General features: G+C 41.2%; 1 protein-coding gene and 1 long non-coding RNA gene across 2 annotated transcripts in view; both read left to right on the top strand.

Moving 5' to 3' along the window:
* Nucleotides 1–1,963: 1,963 nt before the first annotated feature.
* Nucleotides 1,964–17,675, top strand: LOC138150500 (uncharacterized). Its single transcript, XR_011165574.1, has 3 exons — nucleotides 1,964–2,314; nucleotides 10,532–10,614; nucleotides 17,018–17,675. It is a non-coding gene; the product is annotated as an uncharacterized lncRNA (long non-coding RNA).
* Nucleotides 17,676–21,476: 3,801 nt separating this feature from the next.
* CD38 (CD38 molecule) overlaps nucleotides 21,477–22,067 on the top strand; it is a 135,144-nt gene continuing 134,553 nt past the window's right edge. Inside the window, exon 1 of the mRNA XM_069069468.1 lies at nucleotides 21,477–21,584. Within this exon, the coding sequence (XP_068925569.1) occupies nucleotides 21,550–21,584 (35 nt within the window). The 5' untranslated portion in view covers nucleotides 21,477–21,549. The remainder of the gene's footprint in view (nucleotides 21,585–22,067) is intronic.

The raw sequence follows: 22,067 nt of genomic DNA, 5'->3' as shown, positions 1-22,067 counted from the left end.
GATCTTGTTTACTATTTACCCTTGCTTAAGGTTAGTCATTTATTAGGGAAATATCATAGGACCATATCCTGAGGCATAAACAAAAAAAAAGATTACCCACCCTCTTGCTTATCTGCCCTGCAACCTTTCAGATAATAGTATAGGGCATGGAAACATTTCATTAGTGGAGCCGGGGAACTCCTGAAAGTTCTCTACACCTCAGAGCCCTGGGTTTCTTGAATTTGTCTGAAAACCCCGATGTTCAGCAGCCCCAGGGGAGCCAACAGCCCCCCAGGGAAGCTGATGTCTAATTCTGAGGTCAACAGTCACCAGCAGGTGGTCACTCTAGCGGATTACATCTGTGAGTTGTTTACCCAAGACTATGTCAGCCATAACCCACAGGAGCTTAACTCTCCCCTCCCAGCTCCCCTTCACTCTTTTCCTGGGGACAGCTGCCTAGTGCTGGACTTAGGCCAGATTCCCAGCGAGGTCTACCTCCCCCAGCTAGTGCCACCTCCCACACCTTCCCCCACCCCCCAGAGCAAAGGAGATGAGGTTTCTGGAGCAGGGCAAACCTCTGTCATGGGCAGCTCTGGAGACAACACCAAGCCAGTGTTCCCACCAGAGGGCCTGGGGGAGCAGGAGGTGGAGGGGAACCAAAGGTTTCTAGCTGGCCCAACAGAAGCTAGGCCAAGTCTCCAGCTCTGGAACTGTCCTTGGGGAAGCAGCCAGCATCTGACTCCTCTGTCCATTCATAAGGAGGTTGTAACCACAGGATCCCACTCACGAACCAGGTGTGGGAAGACCGACCCTCCTCTGCAGCCACCCTCCCCGTTTGACCTCTTCTACCCTCAACCTACCTGAACATCTCTGTTCCCTCTGCCCCATCCCCTGTCCCCTCTAGGTTCCTGCCATTGTAATTTCTATTATATTGACTTGACCTTCTCATGAGCAATTAATACTTATGTCTCCAATTGTTAAGATATGTCCTTATTTTTGTAAAGACTGTTGTAGTTGTGTTCATATAGTTCTTAGGTATATCTTGGCAGGTAGACTCTCTATTTCACACTTTCTGTAGCTATTTTAAATGGAATTTCTCTTTCTATTTTTTCCTGTTGTATTTTATTAGTAAAATACAGAAATGCTATTGATTTCTGTCCATTTCTTTTATATCCTGCAAATTTGTTGAAGTTACTGTTTCAGTTAGTTTTTTATTTAATTCTCCAGAGTTCTCTAAGTCAAATATCATATCCCAACTTTAATTTTTAAAAAATATGGACAAAAGATAAAAGCTAGGGCAGGTAACCCAGAATGACTTGAGGCTAGTGAGAAAAGTTAAGGATAATAAAAATGTGGTTTGAGGGAAAAGAGAATATCAAAGAAAGGATAGAATCACTGCTTAGGTTACTAGAAAACCCACAGGATTCAATCCAAGAGAACTGGAGGCAAGTACTCACTCTGTCATGGAGTGGGCTGCCCCAGCTCCTTAAGCTGACCCTTCCATCCACACCTACCCTTTCAGAAGGAGTTTGTGTGTAGAAGAACAAGGAAGAAATGGCAAATGGGAGGATAGGAGAAGGTAACTGAAAGTAATTATACAGATGACATGCTAAGCTGGAGAAGAGGTTGGGAAAGGTCACATTTAGGGACTATTTGCTGAGAATCAAGACCAAGGATCTATAGGAGATCTGTATGTTGCTGACCCAGAGTAAGTAAGGAATGGCATGGTAAATGTTCTCTTCCTTCTCCTTCTTATTTCCATTTCTCCAACCCAGAGAAAGCAAATCTCTCTGGAACTAGGTAATTCCATCATGTCTGTAACCCACATTTCCCTTAAATGTCTATCTTTCTAAGGCTTTGAACCTGTGATAAAAACATTGGTTATCATAAATTCCAGTTCTCTATTGTATTTTAATTGGTGTTCATGTATCTAACTGAAAGGATGGGGCACATGGGGAGGAAGAGTTTCCTTTTCAAAGATGAAAGACTTAGAGATGTCTAATTGAATTAGGCTGGGAACTTGCAGTCAAAGTTCAGCTTCACTGAGGGACAAAGTGGGAAGGCTGAAATTATATTTGGCATACCTAACAAAGAACTTGAGATTAGGACAAACAGTAAAATTTGAGTCTATTAAAAAAAAAGTCCCAAGAATGAGCAAGATTGGGGCAGTCAGGTTGGGACTCTGATTTTGAAAAGAAAACCATAACTCTATGAAAAGGGGGATGAGAAAATTCCCAAGCATGCTCAGACAGGGCATCTGACTCAGGACACAAAGACAGCTCAGACTGCTGTGCTCACTGATGGCACTTGGTGGCTTATACTTGACACAGAGAAGGTAAAGCTCTATTCTTACTTGATTTCTTTTTTCCTTGCCTAGAATGATCTTTGGACAGAACCAAAATGGCTAGCAGCTATGCTATATAGTGAAATAGTAAGGACTTCTCTGGAGGAATTTACTTAACCACGCCCAATGTCCAGAAAGGACAGGCAGATATGACAAGTAAGCCACTGGTAGTGATCCTTCAAAGCTTTTGGGAAATAAGAATGTTGCTGCAAGGCCAGAAAAGGACAAATGTCCCAACTTTCAAAAAAGAGAAAATAATGGAGTCTAGTTCTACATATATCTGTATGCTCTATAGGGACCTCAAATTCAACATGTCTAAAATTAAACTTAGCTTTTTCACAAATTCCTCCCTCCTCCAAACTTGTCTCTTTGTGTTGAGGGTACTGTTGTGTGGGACAAGAACGACCCTTGGCCAAAATAAAATAAGCAGACATATCTCCAAGTAGAGACAGGAAGGATTTATTTAATTATTTCTACTTGCAAGAAGGGTGGTCTCGCTGCTAGAGGCAGTATAGTGGAAAGGCAAAATACAAAACTTGTTTTTTATATACCCAAAAGACCACCCCTTTCCCCCATCCCTTGTTCTGTCCTGTTCCTGTTAATTAGGAACTGAGGCACACAATCTTAACCACAAAAATCTGCTGGTGTTTGCAGATGAAATGTCAGTAATATAAAAAAGCAGAAGGCACATGTCTAGCGGACATGGAAACAGACAAAATATGTCAGCAGTATCAATTTAGATTTGAAAGCAGAAGACAAATGTTCTAACAATATCAATATAGATATGAAAGTAGACAATATTTTTTGAATCATGGGGATTTTAAGACATGGGGACCTGACTGGAATTCCGCAACAGGAGTTCCAATTTTATATTTGTACAGGTCAGATGGTGGTCCATGGAAACAAGTCTGGAACATTTGGGCCTGTGGTTAAATTTGCAGGGTCTGTGCTTCCCCTCCTGTGCTTAGCTAAGCTTAGCAAAAACTTCAACTTAAGACCAGGGAAGTAAGGCAAGGGTCCTAGGCTCCCAGCCCACGTTACTAGGTCTTTGGTACTTTATTACAATTCTGTTCAGATTTCTGGAATGTTACCTGAGAAGTTTTCACTTTTAATCCATTCACTGTCATCATATAACTGCTCATAAAAACTGCTCAGCAATGTGGGAAGTCTTTAAATATGTGCTCCATAAGGATCCCTGCTCTGTACTGCCTTCAGACTATGACCTTTTTATTAACCTGTCAAGCACTCCATTCCTAGAGATAAGGTATTCTCTTCATTATATGGAAAGGTTCCTCTGATTACCCTCCTTTTATTCAGATACCTGTCTATCCTGAAGTATAAGCACTCATCACCTGAGGGCCAGTCAGCACTAGCCCATCACAGACTTGTGTTTGTGTTTTGTGGGGGGGTATTTTCTGCTAAGGGTACTTCATAAGGCTTAGGGTTCTGCCACAGTATGAAACTCAGAGCCTTAAAAGTCAGCTCAGCTATTCCTGTCCTAACAGAAACCAGGCAAACAACTGAATAAACACCAGCAAAAACATTTCATTGGAACAGAAAAAAGAAATGGGAAAATTTTTAGAAATATTCTCTGCATGCATTCTTGAAATGCTTCCATTCCTAAATTCCTTCATCTTCCCTAGCCTAGTTCAGAGAGGAAGGTTCCTTTTCTCAGTATTTTGATGTTTCTGTTCTTATGAAATGTCTCCTGTGCCCAAGTGGCAACCTCTTAGGAAATAAAGCCCTGGTCAGACAGACTTATGGTTGCCACATAGTATGGTAGGAAATGTAAGCTTGCCATTACCTGACACTTCTCCCCATTAAATGATGACTTAATCTCAAAACTGTAATGTAGTACCCTCTCTGGAATCACTCCCCCAACTCACACTGGCACTGAGAGTGTGAGCCTCCAGAGTGGTCGTTGCACGTGTTCTCAAGGTCCTAGAATTATCTGGGTACATATATTCCTTCTTTATTCTTTTTGGAGAGCAATCGGGATTAAGTGACTTGCCCAAGGTCACATGGCTAGGTTTTGTGTGTGTGTGTGTGTGTGTGTGTGTGTGTGTGTGTGTTAAGTGTCTGAGACAGGATTTGAACTCAGGTCCTCTTGACTCCAGGGCCTGTGCTCTATTCACTGTGCCACCTAGCTGCCCCCAGGGTACCTCTATTCCTAATACTGTAGCTTATGATCTTCCACTGGAGTGCTTCCTCTTATCAATAAGCGAGTAGACTCAGTTCTTTGCAAAGGCATTAACTCAAATGGTATAGTAAGAACAGGAATTATAAATTGTTGAGGACCATGGCCAGTGGAGTTCTGACCTTGATGGCTGAATAAGCCCTCTCAGCATAAGACCCTGCTAATCAGGCTCGGATCAGTTCTCCATCCCCCAGGAAGGCTCACAGGCATGGGCTTCACATCCCTGAGAAGTGTGGTAGGCACTCCTGTCCTGGGAACAAGGAAGCTTGCAGTATTGTCAGGGGAAACTAGCATAATGTAGCAACATAGTATTAACTAGAAGCCTTGGGACAACTCCATTCTGTTCTAGGGAGGTTTAGGGAGGTGTGGAACATCCTGCCCGGTACTTGTACCCTAATAACAAGGATAGAGTACATGGCCATCACATATGAGGTGAATGGGAACTAGGGCAATGGTATAATCCCAAAGATAGTGGCTTATGATGACTATGCAGTTTTACACTATATATGCTGGACTTTTAGCTGAATAAAATTGACTCTGTTTTCCACCCTACTGGAGTCCCGTCTCGTTTATGATTGTCAACCTCTGGGTAAGTAATCTTTTTATCTATCTTTTCACCTAACTTTTCCTTCTCAGCTCTGCTGCTGTCTGGCAGGGCTCCTCTCTACCACTATCTCAGACTCTACCACAGAAGGGCAGGGGTCCCTGGGTGGGCTTGGCTCCCCACAATAAATCATCTCCCTCTCTTCGTTATTCAAGCATTATCATGGCTTGTCTAAGGTGCAGGGGTGGGGAACCTGTGGCCTTGAAGCCACATGTGGCCCTCTAGATCCTCAAGTGGAGCACTTTGGATTCTGTCAAAGGGCCACACTTGAGGACCTAGAGGACCATTATACAACATATGGCCTCAAGGCTGCAGGTTCCCTACTCCTGTAAGATGTTTACTTTGCCTCTTTATATTTCTGCCTCTCTTTCCCTTATGACCTTTAACCTTGTTAAAGTCTAAACAAGGTACTCCCTTACATGAACAATCATCTTTTCAATATAAGATAGTGTTAATGAATCAGATTCTTCTAACCCTACTGGAGGAATGAGCCTGCACAAACCAGTCAGTATATGGACATTTCCACCCCCTCCTAAGGAGTGGGACGTCCACACACAAACTCCATGTTATTGGGGGAAGTCAGTCCATCCTCTCCTATCTTTTAGTATTAACCTGACATTATTCATCACTACTACTGGAAGAATAAAACAGAAAAATTTCATTTCTCTAATTGAAAAGAACTAAGAATTCTGAAAGAAATTTTAGGCACAAACATTTTAGGTCATTCCCATTGCATAATAATAGTAATACTCTTGCAATATGAGCTTGTGTGGAACGAGGCTGTCATAAATGTACTGTAATATAATAATGTGTGAGGCAACATGGTGTAGTGGATAAAATACAGGAGTCAGGAGACAGGAGATCTGGGTTTCCATCCCACTCTGCTACTTACTAATGGTAAGACCTTAAGCAAGGCACTTAACCTTTCCAAGACTCAGTTTCCTTCTCTGTAAAATGGGCATATTAATACCTTCACTATCTACCAGTGACAGGGCAGAAAAACCTATAGCCTTTGTTTTGATGGGCTGTCTCTGTATTATATATGCCTCCTTCTCCAAGCATTCCTTCTCTGGAAACTTCCATGCTCAGTGCTCCTAGTCAATCCCTAGTGTCTTTCTGCCTATGATATCATAGGTGAGAAACCAGACTCACCAGAGAATGACCACACCTCTCACTGTAAATGATTAATGTTCTTATTAATATTATCAATAAATTATTACATTATTAATTAAAATATTATAACATATTAATTAATAACACAAAACATTATTAATTATATTATTATTATTATTATTAATTTTCTTACCATTACAATGTATGGGACTGTTCCAGAATTTAGGCAGAACTACAGTGTGTCATGAACTCCTTTGAAATATAAAGGGATGAAGCATCCATGTGTCCCATCCATCAACCTAGAAGTAGTGAAAAGAACTTGGCAGAACTTCAGTGTTTCCCAACGAAAAAGGGAGACTTTTGCATGCTTGTCAACTCTCTCTCCCACTGAGAGAAAAAAAAGGAGAGGGAGGTCTAAGGAAAAGAAAGCATGGGGCGGGGGGAAGAGAGACTTTTATAGACATGGATTAGACAGGAACTGCTCCAGTTCCACAATCCATGTCCATGGGGGTGGAGTGAGGGTGGGTACACTTTTGACAAGAGTCCATCCCATGTACTCAAATTTCCAATCATCTTGAGGGCAGCCTCAACCACTGGGTACTAATGGGGTACGGTGGAAGCGGGGGTTTCCTTGGTTCTGTCACAGGGCTGAAAGGTAGATTAGAACCTTTAAGGGAAGTAGCCTATAAATCAAGGCCCATGCCTTGTAACTTCATCAAATTCATTGGGGAAATGATGAAAAATATTTTAATTATTTTCAACTAACAGGCATTTACTTCCCATCCACCCCCATCAATGGCCTGCAATGGAAAAAAAACAGAACCCCTGTAGCAAATATGGATAGTCAAGCAAAACAAATTTCCACTATTTGACTACATCCAAACATGTAGGTCTAATTTTCAATGTTGAGTACATCATTTCTGTCAGGAGAGGGGTAGAATTCTCATCTGTTCTGGAACCATGATTGGTTATTACACTGATCAAAGATTTTAAGTCTTTCAAAATTGGAACACATAAAACTGAGCAGAGGGTTTCCTCATCAGCCCTATTATAAGAGAAAAGGACTTTGTAAATCTTAGAAGTGTTATAAGAATATAATAATGATGACTCCATCCTAGGGCCTGTGAGTTCCAGGAGTATCCCTGAGTAGTTATCTACATTGTAGAGCACTTCTTAAAATGTGGGCTGTTACCCCACATGGGGTCTTGAAAAGTCTGGCAACAATAAAATGTTTCTGAATGCACAATGATTAAAAATTAATTAAAAATCAAATGCATAATGAAACTGAGGTGTTTTCTTGGCTCTGTTGCATCATGCAACTTCACCGCAGTCTTGGTTCTGAACACAAAAAAAGCTCACTTTGCAATGCCCACACCCATAGGCCAGGCAGCACCAAGATCACAAATGGAAAAAGTTTAAGAAGCCCTGCTCTCCAACATGGTGAGCCTGAATTTTGGTGTGTCCCCTAGAATCTTCCCCCAGCCCCACCATGGCACTCAGCTGCCAGTGATTAATGCTTTACTTCCATTTAACTAATTAACATAGATGAACAAGAACTGAAGGACATTTTTGCCTCCCCCAATACCTGGGAGGCATAGTCACAGCAGGAGAATGAGAGCCACCAAGTTCATACCCAATTGCCATGTGGATCAGGTCCTGTCTAAAGGAGAGATGGGCTGCATCTCAAAGGCTGGTCCTCACCTCAGGACCTTGATGCTGGACTGCCTGGACATAAAACTTAGAGTGTAGGAAAGAACTAACATTAATGTTAAGAACCCAAGGTCTGTATTTATAGGCTACACTTTGGCCTTGGATGGGGAGGGTCAGAGCCCTCTTCTTTTACTCTCTTCTCTAACCAGAAGGCAGGCAGGAAAGAGTCAGACCAAAAAAGGGCTGCTCTTGATGATGAATGCCTTTCCATCCCCATAGCCAATCAAAAGTACTTTTCTTAAACTTGTTAGCAAACTAGACCCAGTTACAAAATGTCTTCACATGCCAAAGTTCCCATGGAGAATGTGTAGAGTTGAACACTCTACACATGTTCATATGACTGGACTTATTGGTCAGTCAAAGCCCATTACATGCAATTGCCATTGCAATTCAGGAAAATTAAATTTATGTGAATTTTATATATTTGGTTAAATATTTCATTAATTTTTGTAAAATGTCTCTTATGGTAAAGAATTAAATAAAATCCATACCCTTTTCCAAATGGGAAATAATATTTAAGATAAGCCAGGATCAAGCATTTGTCACCAAGCAAGTTAGAAATGAAAGTAAGACAAAATGCAACTATGCAAGTCTTTTGGTTCCTACAAGAAATTCCCCTGATATATACACTTAAAAAAATTGGGAGTGAGATTCTTTTCCATGGCATTTTCATATTTATGTCTCTAGTCATTGTTCTGGGGAAAAAATAACTACTGATAACACCCGACGACGGCTGATGCCTATAACTGATACGCTATATGGCAGAGTAGGAGATCTCATCAATTGGTGTCGAGAAGAAAATGGCCCAGGTAAGGTTCCTTTGTCATCCAAAGGAGAACCGACATGGAGAAGTCAATCATACGTCTGTTCTAGTCTTAGAGACAGAGAACTACTCTCTAGGGAAATTGTGTGGACTTGTGCCCTGTCATCAAGCTTCTATGCTACAATGCTTTGTAGCATCAATAATATAACTAGCACTATAAGTTATAACAGCAATGCTATTCATCCATTTTCCCCATTCAGGTGCAAAAGCAAAAGCATGACAGAATTTAGACTGGGAAGAGATTTTAGTGTTCATCTAGTAGTTCAACCTCTTCAATTTACAAATGAAGAGACTGAGGTTCCCAGATAGTACATATCCAATAGTAGATGTCATTCAGACTTGGAGTCTGGAAGATGAAAATTCAAGTTCATCTCAGACTCTCACTGGCAGTATAACCCTGGGCAAGTCACTTAACCCCTCAGCCTCAGTTTCCTCATCTGTAAAATCTGTAGAAAATTAGCACCTACATCACTTCATAGCATCATTTAGAGTATCAAATGAATTATTTGCAAATCACTTTATGAACCATGAAGTGGTTGCTATTATTATTGTCATTATTTTCTGAGGTTACACAGATATCAAGGGGCAAAGTTTAGATTTTAATGTATGTCTTCTGACTCTAAAGTCAGTGTCATTTCTACTATTTCAGGCTGTTCAAACTAACCAAATTGTAGAAGCATGGAAGGAGGTTAGGATAAGTGGGATTTTTTTTTCTCTTAAGACTAGAACCTACTTCATCCCACTAGTGGCATTTAGAAGGAAATGAACTGTGTAGTTAATGAACTCTACAGGTGTCATTAAATGAGAACTATTACTTCTAAATTATACATGAACAGAGGAGGCAGGGTATAGAGGCAAAAGCCTGGCCTAAGAGGAAAACTTTCTTCTAACATGTAATAAGTATGCAACCATGCTCAAATCATCTGATGCCTCAGTGCCCCAGGCAATTCTCTGGAAGTTAAACTGGTGGAGGGAGTTTCTACCGTTGGTTTCTACGTTCCTTATCTACCCCCTCCAGAAAAAGAAAAATAAATTATATTTAGAAGTAGTTGCTAATGTTCTTTTATACAAAACAAGATGGTACAGAATAGGTAAAAACACTAGTAACTAGGTGGTGCAGTGGGTAGAACCACCCAGCCTTAGGTCAGGAAGACCTGAGTGCAAATTTGGGCTCAGAAATTTACTAGCTGTGTAACCCTGGGCAAGTCATTTAACCTGAATCTGCCTCAGTTTCCTCAACTGCAAAGTGGAGATTATAACAGCACCTACTTCCCTGAGGTGTGAAGGTCAAAGGAGATAATAATTGTAAAGTGCTTAGCATAGTGCTTGCATGTGGTAAATGATATATAAATGCTATTATTTATCATTATTATTATCATTATTAAGATTCAGGTTTGAAATCCCAAATTTTTACCTTGAGAAATCAGTGGAGGAAGGGATTTTTTTTTTCACTGAGAGACCAGAGGTTGTAGTCGCAGCCTTCTGGCTGGACATCATGGGACCCTGAGCAGTTTTTGCACTCATTCTCTTCCTCAGTTACCTCTTCTATAAATGGCAATAATACACTTGCTGAAGACAGGTGGTCTTGTGAAGTCATATCTCAGTCCAAAGTCTATTGTTCTATGAAGCTGTTACTGCACCAGCTCCATTCCTCTGCCCATTTCACAAATCCCTAATGTATTCTACTCAGCCAGTCTATTTGCCTTAACTCCTTTCTCTTGTGATGAAACAAATCAATTAAACTCTTTGCATTTTCCTAAGATTTTGATTATCTATCCTGTCCTACAGTGGAAGACTGTGAGAACAATGCTGTGGACTCTTTCTGGAGGAGAGCGTCCTCACAGGTAAATGCTTAGCTATGGGAGCCCAGATGGGAGAGATGGCTGCAATAGTGTTTGAAGCCAAACAGGGAGAGGGGGAGAGAGATGCATTCCACTCTAGCATGCAGGAGCGTAATGAAAGCTGGCCTCTGAGTCTTGGAAGATCCGGATTCAGGTCTTGCTTCTCTGGTCAAGTCACTTAACCTCTCAATGCCCCAAGCGTGCAGAGAAGATGCCCCTCTGCTTTGGTAGAGGGAGTTTGGAAGTACCTTCCATCAGTAAAATCACAGTTCTGACAAATAAAGACGTGTAAAGCCACAGTTTACAAGTGGTGTGCTGAGATGCTGCAAATAAGGTGGGTTTTTTTTTTTCATGGCTTCCTTTCCCCCTCCCCCCCAAGGTGGCGTAGATCTCTGATTTCAGGTATAGTTTTCCTTACTCTTAGGCCAGATAAACCATGCTTTGTCTCTTCATGTACAACTTGGAAATAAAGACTATTTCTCATTGAATGATATCTATAAAGTTTCTAGAGAAATTATCAACCAATCCATCATGAAGGCTGAATATCTGCTGAGTGCTAAAGCTCAGTGAATCCTAATTTCATTTGCTTTCCCATATCTTTGCAAAGGCAAGAAAATCAACATGGAATAGGAAATGAGGGTGGGTGTGTCCAGTTTGATTTTTAAGGGTTGAGAAATTTGTACAGTGCCCAAGAGGTGCACCCATCCCATTAATAAGTAATTGTGAATATTTAAAAATAAAATAAAACATTTTCTTTCAATTTATGTGCTTTTCTTTCTCAAATGCTACTGTATTGCTAGGATAGCAGTAACAGTAAAATAGTGTTGTGCTAAATACTTTACAAATATCTCCTTTGATCCTCATAACAACTGTGGGAGGTAGATGTATTCTTATACCCATTTTATAGTTGAGGAAACTGAGTCAAACAGGTTACATGACATGCCCCAGCTTATCTGAGGTGGCATTTGAACTTGGATTTTTCTGACTCCAGGCCCAATTTTCTATCCACTGAGCCACCTAGCTGCCTATTTAATTGTTTGGATCTAACTACATAATTAAGAGAAGCATTGGGTATTCCTTCTGGCCTAAGGGTACTGTGAAAAATTTACTGGGATACTAAGGGAGGGTACCAGGAACCCAGAGAGTTTGGGAACCTCTGCTCATAAGGCAATAAGCCTATAGACCTTCTGAGTTAGAAGCCCATTATCAGGGACATTATTAGGACCCATTAAGGAAGGTCAAAGAAGCTCAAGAGAATGGGGTGAGAGGGAATAGAGAGGAAATTTTAGAGGCTGATGTAATCTCATCATAATCCTGGAGTTTGGAAATGGTAGTCCTAAAAGTTGGAATTGTTTATTTCAACATTTATATAAGAATACACACACACTCACACATACATACACACACACACACACACACACACATACAATGATTGCTTTTAGCATGAAGGGGCTCAGCTATGCAATCAAGTGGGTTAATGCTCTAAGCTTCCACTGCAGAAGACTGAGAACCACAGCAGCTACTGAGGGCCCTCCACACCAGCTTTCTGGGGCAGATCTCCTGGGATAGCTTGTCTAGGCCAGCAATATTTCTCTGTGACAGGATGTGGTCTAACACATCAAGTGACATAATTCAGAGATAAGAGACAAAGCCAAAATACAATTTTGAAGACATTGCTCTGGGGAAGCAGCATCAGGAAATGAGTCACTTGGGAAAAGCCAGAAACATTCCAGTATTACAGGTCTAGGAAGAGGATTCCCCCTTTTACATCTGCACACACAACCGCACCTACCAAGTTAGATAGCTTGACTGAAAGTCAGAAGTAAGGAGGGCTACGGCCGGGCTCAGTGTTCATAACCAGGATCAGGAAAGACAACATGTCAGAATCATATTTGCAGGAGCTCAACAAGGTAGATATTGCAGCAAGTTGCTTTGACAGGGCCTGCACTGTCTTTTTGAAGCTGTGTAATAAGCACCTGGGTCATGTGCAGTGAGACTAAAAGGATGGTTCTCTAATAGGAGACCTTCCCTAACTCCCACCCCTCAGCAATACACCCATTGCTGCAGTTGTAGCTGTGAAAAGCCAGAGCACGTTCTACATCATGAAAAACAGTCCCCTGAAAATTCCTAAAGTACTTGAAGTTTGTTTTTTTTACAGCTTTTTAGTTCTCTTTTTCCTTATCTCACTTTATTTCCTTCCCTATATACTTCCCTGTCCCCTCCCCAGGTGTGCAGTATCCTCAAATCTTTTGCCTACATCCTTCTACTATGGTGATCATCAGCTTTATTCCCAATGAAAACACATTGCCAAGGGCCTTTTAAGGCCCTTGCTCTCTACTTGGTGACACTTGGGGATGAGGAATAAATGAATTCCTGATAATACATGGCAAAGTGGACATGATGGTAGATTCAGAATTAGAAGATTTGGGTTTAATTTCCACCTTCCCTTATTAGCTTTGTGACCTTGGATAAGTCATTTGATCTTTGTGCCTCAGTTTTTCTATCCATAAAATTAGAGATACTTTTGTTTCCTATGCATCAACAAGCATTTCTTTGTGTGTGTGTTTTGGAGGGGGAAGGCAGGGCAATTGGGGTTAAGTGACTTGCCCAAAGTCACACGACTAGTTTTTTGTGTTAAGTGTCTGAGGCCAGATTTGAACTCAGGTCCTCCTGACTCCAGGGCCAGTACTCTATTCACTGCCCCACCTAGCCGCCCCAAAGCATTTATTTCTACTTTACATAATGATTCAATTCAATTCAACAATGACTTATTAAATACGTACTATGTGCCTGGAACTGTGATAAACTCTGGGCATACAAAGAGAGAAAAAACAGTGCTTACCTTCAAGGAATTTACATTCTACTGGCAAAATTGTGGTTGTGAGGAAAACTTTGCAAACAATATCATATCATATAGCAGGCTGCCTACTCCACTCGTATAAGGGCAGCCCTCAATGCTAGTATAAAATGCTTACCTCCATCCTAAGAGTTTGGTTTCAGTAACTGCTGGGATAGAGAATACATATATGCCCTAAAATTTATTATTTAAACCTCTCCTCTTTCTGATGGTTGATTAATAAAAACTGAGCAAACAACCTGAGCTATATGATTTATTAGCAAAACTGGTATAACAGGGGTGGCTAGGTGGTGCAGTAAATAGAGCACCAGCCCTGGAGTCAGGAGGACCTGAGTTCAAATCTGGCCTCAGACACTTGACACACTTACTAACCATGTGACTTTGGGCAAGTCACTTAACCCCAATTGCCCTCCAAAAAAAAAAAAAAGCAAAAAACCCCAAAACAAAACAAAACAAAAAAACTGGTATAACAAATGGGTCAAGGGACTTCCCAGGCTGTTCAAAGACCCTGAATACAGAATAAGAACCATCTTTATGTGTTAAAAACAATTAATCAAAGAAAATTAATTAATGATAAGAAAAGGAATAACCAGGATACAAGCCAGGATACAAAATTAGGTAATCTGATCTCTAATCAAAGATAAGATTAGGGGGCTTTCCAAGTAGGGAGTGGGGAAGGATAGATCTTATTCATTTCAGGAGGGGGACAACTAGATTTCAGGTTCTTTCTTTTCCCAGAATTAAGATATGCTGACTAATGGTATCCACTGACATTTATGAAACCATAGATGTGGGAAAGCATCTAGTTTCCCACAGAGGGTTTGTAGAAAACAAGGTGGAGAAGAATACATGTGGAAGCATGAGATGGAGTCAGTGTTCTTTAGGTAGAATCTAACTGATTTTCTTGATTACCATACCAAACCAACTCTATTTTGTAATTGGCCTTCCCTGGTTTTCTGTCAATAAACATTTATTAAGCCCCTACTATCTTCTAGGGAACATGGTAAATGTTGGGGATACAAAAAGAAGCAAATGATTGGCCTTATCTGCAAAGAGCTCATGATTTCTTCTATTCCCAAACACATGTACTTTTAAAAATTGTGATTTTAGGGGTGACTAGGTGGCTCAGTGAACTGGCGCACTGGCCCTGGAGTCAGGAGGACCTGACTTCAAATCTGGCCTCAGACACACAACACTTACTAGCCCTGTGACCTTGGACAAATCACTTAATGCCAATTGCCCTCCCCTGCAAAAAAAGAAAAATAAATAAAAACAAAAATTGTGATTTTTCCCAAGTGCTATATTTATCAGTTACTATTTGAATTTTGTTTAAAAAATGTGTTGTATGTACTTGATAGCTCAGGGGTGATATGTATTTTGTTGAATGGTTCAGAGCCATCTGAGGCCTATCCAGTTGTAGCAGCAAGCATGCCAGCATTGCCAGTGTGGCTGCCAACACAGGTTCTTAGATCTGCTTTTCTAAAGGAAAGCAACTCAAAATGTGTTAACAATCTTCCATTAACCAATCAAATATATCATTTACCTAGTTCAGGGAAAAAAGTCAGCACCCCAAACTTCAGAGTATACAGACAGGTTACAAGCAGAAGTTGCAAGACAGAGAAACATTTCAAGCAGACAGGCCTCCAACTGTCCAACCATTACATCCATACCCAATCAGTTACCAGAAAGGGAAGCATCAACATCTGGGTTTTTCAAAGCCGGGGAGTCTCAACAGCTTCCCAGAGTCTTGTCTGGTCAAATCACACAATACTTCTCAAAGTGAGTCCCAAAACAAAGTCTCACATCAGGGTTTTATATAGCCTTCTCCTGGCTCAGAGAATGTATCAACCCTCTTGACCCTGATGCCCAAGCAAGAAGTATCTCCTGAAAAACAAGCCTCCCCCCACAGGTTCCAGGTGCACTTAAGCCTATCAAATGGCCTAGGCGCAGGGAAGATCTTAAATTTCCATTCCATTCCTATAACACCAGTGGATGGGGAAGTGGAAAAGAACTAATATTTCATAATATATCAGAGTGGTATCAAAAAAGTTGATGGAAAAGCAAAAAAGCTGAATTGTGAACCACTGCCTGCAAACCCAGTCCTTGCAGTGCAAATGAGAACCTTTGTAAATTCAGAGAACCCAAGAGCAGTGAAATAACTGAGAGCAGGGATGACCCCTGCCCTAGGCTGACACACTCCCAGTCTAGCCCTCTTTACTGTGTCACCTTGGGCCCATTTTCCTATTATTATGCAGCCATTTCAATCATGTCTGACTCTTAGTGACTCTATTTGGAATTTTCTTGGCAAAGAAAAAAAACAACTATATATATGTGTGTATATGTACATACAAATACACTACAAAATGTGTGTGCATATATGCATATATACCTAATATATAGTATTAGGTGTTAATATACTAGTATATATACCTAAAACACACATGCATATACACATTTATATGTACATATATACATATATACCTAGATATAATGTGTTTTGAAACCTTAAGCTGATATAAAAACATTAGCTATTATTATTCTTTTTAAATTGAAGCAAGACTTGAATCTGTTTTTCTTGTTTCCTTAAGAATGGCATCAACAGCAACAATAAACCATGGACATGGTGCCCTGGACCTAGAGCTGGATTTGGAATGAGGAGACCTGAGTTCAAATTTCCCCTCTGCTGCCTACCAGCTGTGAACCTCTGGGCAAGTCAGCTTCTCTGGCTCCCAGTTTTCATATCTATAAAATGAGGCAGCTGGACTAGAGGATCTCTAAAGTCCCTCCTAGCTCTAATCCTCTGACCATACTGAAGATTTTGGATGATGTAGCCTCCTCCCCAGGCTAGAAAGCGAAATGCAGGAACAAAGATTCAAACAGCTTTACAGAAGCTTCATGGCATATTCAGAGGAAAAGCAAGGCCACTATGCCCACCTGGCAAGTCATTTTCTATCTTCAGCCTTCAGATTCCTCATGTATAAAATGGGGGTTGGACTAGATTACCTCTGAGGTATCTTTCAGTTATAAATCTTTAATCTCGTCTCATGGTGTGTGAAAATCTTAAAAAGGACAATACCCATCTCTATTTACTAAGATGAGTTCATTTCACAAAAGAATTGTTCACTTTATGAAAATATTTTCCAAAATTTAGTTTAAATTGGGGAAAAATCAGTTTGTAGAACACATATATTGTGTAAAGCAAAATAATCCTGTGCAAGTATTTGTCACAAAAGTGAGAAACTCCAGGAGGTAGATGGGGTACAAGTAAAAGCTGAGGGTGAACTCTACTTTGTTTCCTGCAGCTGACACACCAGGAATTCACAGTCAGGTCAGCTCAATAGAAGTGTTTCAATGGCAACATTAGATTCCTTTAGTTAATAGATTTCTATTGGTGTTTATTTCATCTTGCGCTTTAAAAGGTCCAAGGTCCAAACCTGTCACTTGGAATAGAGTCCCTGTTGGCCAGCCTCTCCCTCCAACTGGGAATAGAGGCAGCATTTTTTCTATACCACTTGACCAGTGACTATGTATTTCCTTTTGTATTTTCAGAGCAGCAGAGTCAAAACAACAAAGATTCCTATCTGTTTTTGGAGGAAAATGGGACCTCGGCCTTGTATTTTTTCTTTTCTTGGCATTGGCTTCTGGAATGCAACTTTAACTTCTTAATGAAATAAGAGATTTTCTGAGAGTGATCTGCTCCTAAAAGAAGACTTTAGGCCTGGAGTGAGCCCCTGCCCCAAACCATTGATTTTCTTTTCACATAAGGTAATAAGTTATTGGGAATGACAATAGCCTATACTTTGTATTACCCCAGCCCCCAACTGTTTACTCTCTAAATCAGAGGTTCCCAAAGTGGGTTGTACTGCCCCATGGGGGGTGCTGGAATGATCCAGGAGGGGCAATAGTAGACTCCGGTGCATCGAATAAAAATAAAGGGGCACATAAGGAAAGAAGAGAAGAAAATTTTGAAAAACGTTTGTACATGTTTCATCTGTTGTGTCACAGAGTTAAAGTCATAACGATCACATTATTTTCTAAATAACACACAAAATGCAAGTTATAACCCATCAGTGGTCAAGTCCACCAGCAGGTCTTAACAAGCAAGTTGGAAGGTGAGCATGTAGAGCACTGTTGGGAAGTCCAGTATATAGTGGTAGGAATATGTGTGTGTAATGATGTGTTTATAATACAATTCTATACAGTCACATTTGCATCATCAATTTCAATTTAGGAAAAAGCTCACAAATGTTTAATGAATTATTACATTTTTTGAAATGCTGCAATTAAAAAAAAAAGTTGAAGGGTTAAAGAAAATAGATTTCCCACGGGGGCACTGAGTAAATTTTTTTTCAAAAAGGGGGTGGTAGGCTAAATAAGTTTGGGAACCTTTGCTAATTCATTGAAGTTTTAGCTGCCTAAATGAGTATAGAAAGATTTCCAGATAAATTTTGCATATTGTTTTGTCTTTTTATTATTTCAGATTAACTTAGCTATTTTTCTAGCTCTGTAATCTTGTGATAATTTGGTATGGCATGGAAAAAGTAAATTAACTTGGGTAGTATTGTCATTTTTGATAATACTATTTATATTGACTTGACCTACCCATGGGCAATTAATACTTATGTCTCCAGTTGTTAAGATCTGTCTTTATTTTTGTAATGAGTGCTGTAGTTATGTTCATATAGTTCTTAGGTATATCTTGGCAGGTAGACTTACAAGTATTTCACACTTCCTGTAGCTATTTTAAATGCAATTTTTCTTCCTATTTTTTCCAGTTGGATTTTATTGGTAACATACAGAAATGCTATTGATTTCTGTCCATTTCTTTCATATCTTGCAAATCTGTTGAAGTTACTAATTGTTTCAGTTTGTTTTTTATTTAATTCTCCAAAGTTCTATAAGTCAACCATCATATCCCAACTTAAATTTTAAAAAGGTATGGACAAAAGATGAAAGCTAGGGCAGGTAACCTAGAATGACCTGAGGCTAGTGAGAAAAGTTAAGGATAATAAAAATGTAGTTTGAGAGAAAAGAGAATATCAAAGAAAGGATAGAATCACTGCTTAGGTTACTAGGAAATCCACAGGATTCAATTTAAGAGAATTGTTGTCAAGTACTCGCTCTTTCTCGAAGGGGGCTGACCCAACTCCTTAAGTTAACCCTTCCACACAACCTTACCCTTTCAGAAGTGTTTGTGGGTAGAAGAATCAAGAAAGAATGGCAAATGGGAGGATGGGAGAAGGCAATTTGTACAGATGACATGCTAAGCTGGAGGAGAGGTTGGGAAAGATCATATTCAGAGCCTATTTGCTGAGAATTAAGACCAAAGATCTTGTCCCAAGTGCTACAGCTGCCAGTGCTGGTGCCACCCACGCCACGTATCTATCTCCACCATTTCCTTCAACCGAATCACATACTTTCACAGTGTCTCCCAGTCAGCTGCAGACCCCGCTCCTCCCCACTTTCCCCAGGAGGCCACATCCATATTTCGAAAGCCACTGGGGCGTCTTCCTTCGAAGTGAGAGCAAGACTTTGAACTAGACTGAGATTAAGAGTGGGACAGGGAAAAGTCTCTTCTCACATCCACCAAGACTGTGGAGCTCGCACCCATTTGGAGGTCCGGTATGTGCAGAGAGCAGCAGCGGCGGCGGCTGCGGGGGCGGCAGCGGGTAAACCTCCGATTCTCACAGCCAGCAGCATTCACCCATCGGACTAGCCCACCGCCCTCCAGAAGGAGACCTGCCGGGCCGCACCATGGGAGCGCCACCACCTGGAGAACACGCCCTTCATACCCAAGCACCCGAGTCACACGGGGCCAAAGTCACCGAGTCGAGGTCCCTGGCGTCCTCCAGCCCAGCCTCGGGCTACAGGTCGGGTCGAGGACTGGGGAAGGGCAGCACGGCAGACCCTCTGCTGGAGTCGCAGCCTCCTCACCCGGCCTCGGCGGGGGAGCAGCACAGAGACAAGGCTCAGAGCTAGTTCTTCACCGCGCAGGGTTCCGAGCCCAGGGTTCCTTCATTTGCCATGTCCAGCAGCCTTCGGAAAACCAACAGCCCCCAGGCAGCCGATGTCTAATTCTGAGGTCAACGGTCACTGGCGGTTGGTCACTCTAGCAGATCGCATATGCGAGTTGATCGCCCAAGACTGGGCCAGCCATCACCAACAGTAGCATAACTCTACCCTCCCGGCCCCACCCTCCACTTCTTTAAGGCCAGCTGCCTCCCGCTGAACTTAGGCCGGACGCCCAGCGAGTTCTATCTCCTTCAGCTAGTGCCGCATCCCGCATCTCCCCTCCCAGAGCGAAAGAGACGAGGTCTCCGGATCAGGGCAAACTTCTGCCCCGCGCAGCTCTGGAGACAACCCCGAGCCAGTGTCCCCACCGGAGGGCCTGGGGAAACAGGAGGTGGAGGGAAAACAAAGGTTTCTAGCCGACCCAACAGAAGCTAGGCCAAGTCCCAGGTCCGGGACTGTCCTCGGGGGAGAGGCCAGCATCTGACTCCTCTGTCCATTCAGAAGGGAACTGTAACCACAGGACGCCACTCTCGAACGGGGTGTGGGAAGACTGACCCTCCTCTGCAGTCCCTCTCTTCTGACCTCTTCTACCCTCAACCTACCTGAACATCTCTGTTCACTCAGACCTGGCCCCAACCAATGCCCTTCCCCCTTCCCCCTCCCCCAGTCCCTTCCCCTCCAGGTTCCACATGCCCTTGTAATTTTTCATACAATTAATTACCATAGGTAATAAATACTTATTTCTCCAATTGTTAATATCTGTCTTTATTTTGGTAATGACTGTTGTAGTTCATATAATTCTTAGATATATCTTGGCAAGTAGACTCCCAAATATTTCACACTTTAGTTATTTTAAATGGAATTTCTCTTTCTGATTTTTCCTGTTGAATTTTATTGGTAAAATATAGAAATGCTATTGATTTCTGTCCATTTCCTTTATATCCTGCAAATTTGTTGAAGTTACTAATTGTTTCAGTTAGTTTTTTATTTAATTCTCCAGAGTTCTCTAAGTCAACCATTATATCTCAACTTTAATTTTTAAAAAAATATGGACAAAAGATGAAAGCTAGGGTAGGTAACCCAGGATGACCTGAGGCTAGTGAGAAAAGTTAAGGATAATAAAAATGTGATTTGAGAGAAAAGAGAATATCAAAGAAAGGATAGATAGAATCACTGCTTAGATTGCTAGGAAGTCCACAGAATTCAATCCAAGAGAATTGGAAGCAAGTACTCTCTCTTTCATGCAATGGTTTGACCCAGCCCCTTAAGCTAACCTTTCCACCCACACCTACCCTTTCAGAAGGGGTGTAGAAGAACCAGGAAGGAGTGGTAACTGGGAGGATAGAAGAAGGTAACTGAAAGTAATTGTACAGATGACATGCTAAGCTGGAGGAGAGGTTGGGAAAGGTCACATTCAGAGATTATTTGCTGAGAATCAAGACCAAGGATCTATAGGAGATCTGTATGTTGCTGACCCAGAGTAAGTAAGGAGTGGCATGGTAAATGTTCTCTTCCTTCTCCTTATTTCCATTTCTCCAACCCAGAGAAAGCAAATCTCTCTGGAACTAGGTAATTCCTTCATGTCTGTAACCCACATTTCCCTTAAATTTCTATCTTTCTAATGCTTTGAACCTGTGATAAAAATATTGGCTATCATAAATTCCAGTTCTCTATTGTATTTTAATTGGTGTTCATGTATCTAACTGAAAGGATGGGGCACATGGGGAGGTAGAGTTTCCTTTTCAGAGATGAAAGACTTAGAGATGTCTAATTGAATTAGGCTGGGAACTTGCAGTCAAAGTTCAGCCTCACTGAGGGACAAAGTGGGAAGGCTGAAATTATATTTGGCATGCCTAACAAGAAACTTGAGACTAGGGCAAATAATCAAATTTGAGTCTATTAAAAAAAAAGTCCCAAGAATGAGCAAGATTGGGGCAGTCAGGTTGGGACTCTGATTTTGAAAAGAAAACCATAACTCTATGAAAAGGAGGATGAGGGAATTCCCAAGCATGCTCAGACAGGGCATCTGACTCAGGACACAAAGACAGCTCAGACTGCTGTGCTCACTGATGGCACTTGGTGGCTTATACTTGACACAGAGAAGGTAAAGCTCTATTCTTACTTGATTTCTTTTTTCCTTGCCTAGAATGATCTTTGGACAGAACCAAAATGGCTAGCAGCTATGCTACATAGTGAAATAGTAAGGACTTCCCTGGAGGAATACACTTAAACACACCCCAGGTACTGAAAGGAGAGGCAGAAGCCACCGGTGGTGATCCTTCAAAACTTTTGGGAAATAGGAATGTTGCTGCAAGGCTGGAGAAGGACAAATATCCCAATTTTCTAAAAAGAGAAAACAATGAAGTCTACAAACTATAGACCTGTGAACTTGACTTTGATTACTGGAAAAATTTTAGAACATGTTATCAAAGGGATTGTTAGAGAAAACCTAGAAATGTTACAAGGAAGGATGAACAGAACAATAATGGGCAGGATAGCTGGTCATGCTGACAGGCAAAAGGTTTTCTTGGCTTTAAGAACAAGTCATGGCAAATGGCAAATTAACCTATTCCTTGGACCTATAAAC

The sequence above is a fragment of the Petaurus breviceps genome, unplaced genomic scaffold (assembly GCF_028583685.1).
Source record: "Petaurus breviceps papuanus isolate PSGF00001 unplaced genomic scaffold, PetGlider_PUasm1.0 140, whole genome shotgun sequence".
Taxonomy (NCBI): domain Eukaryota; kingdom Metazoa; phylum Chordata; class Mammalia; order Diprotodontia; family Petauridae; genus Petaurus; species Petaurus breviceps.
The sequence above is the reverse complement of the archived record's forward strand: the minus strand, read 5'-3'. Positions and strand labels throughout refer to the sequence as shown.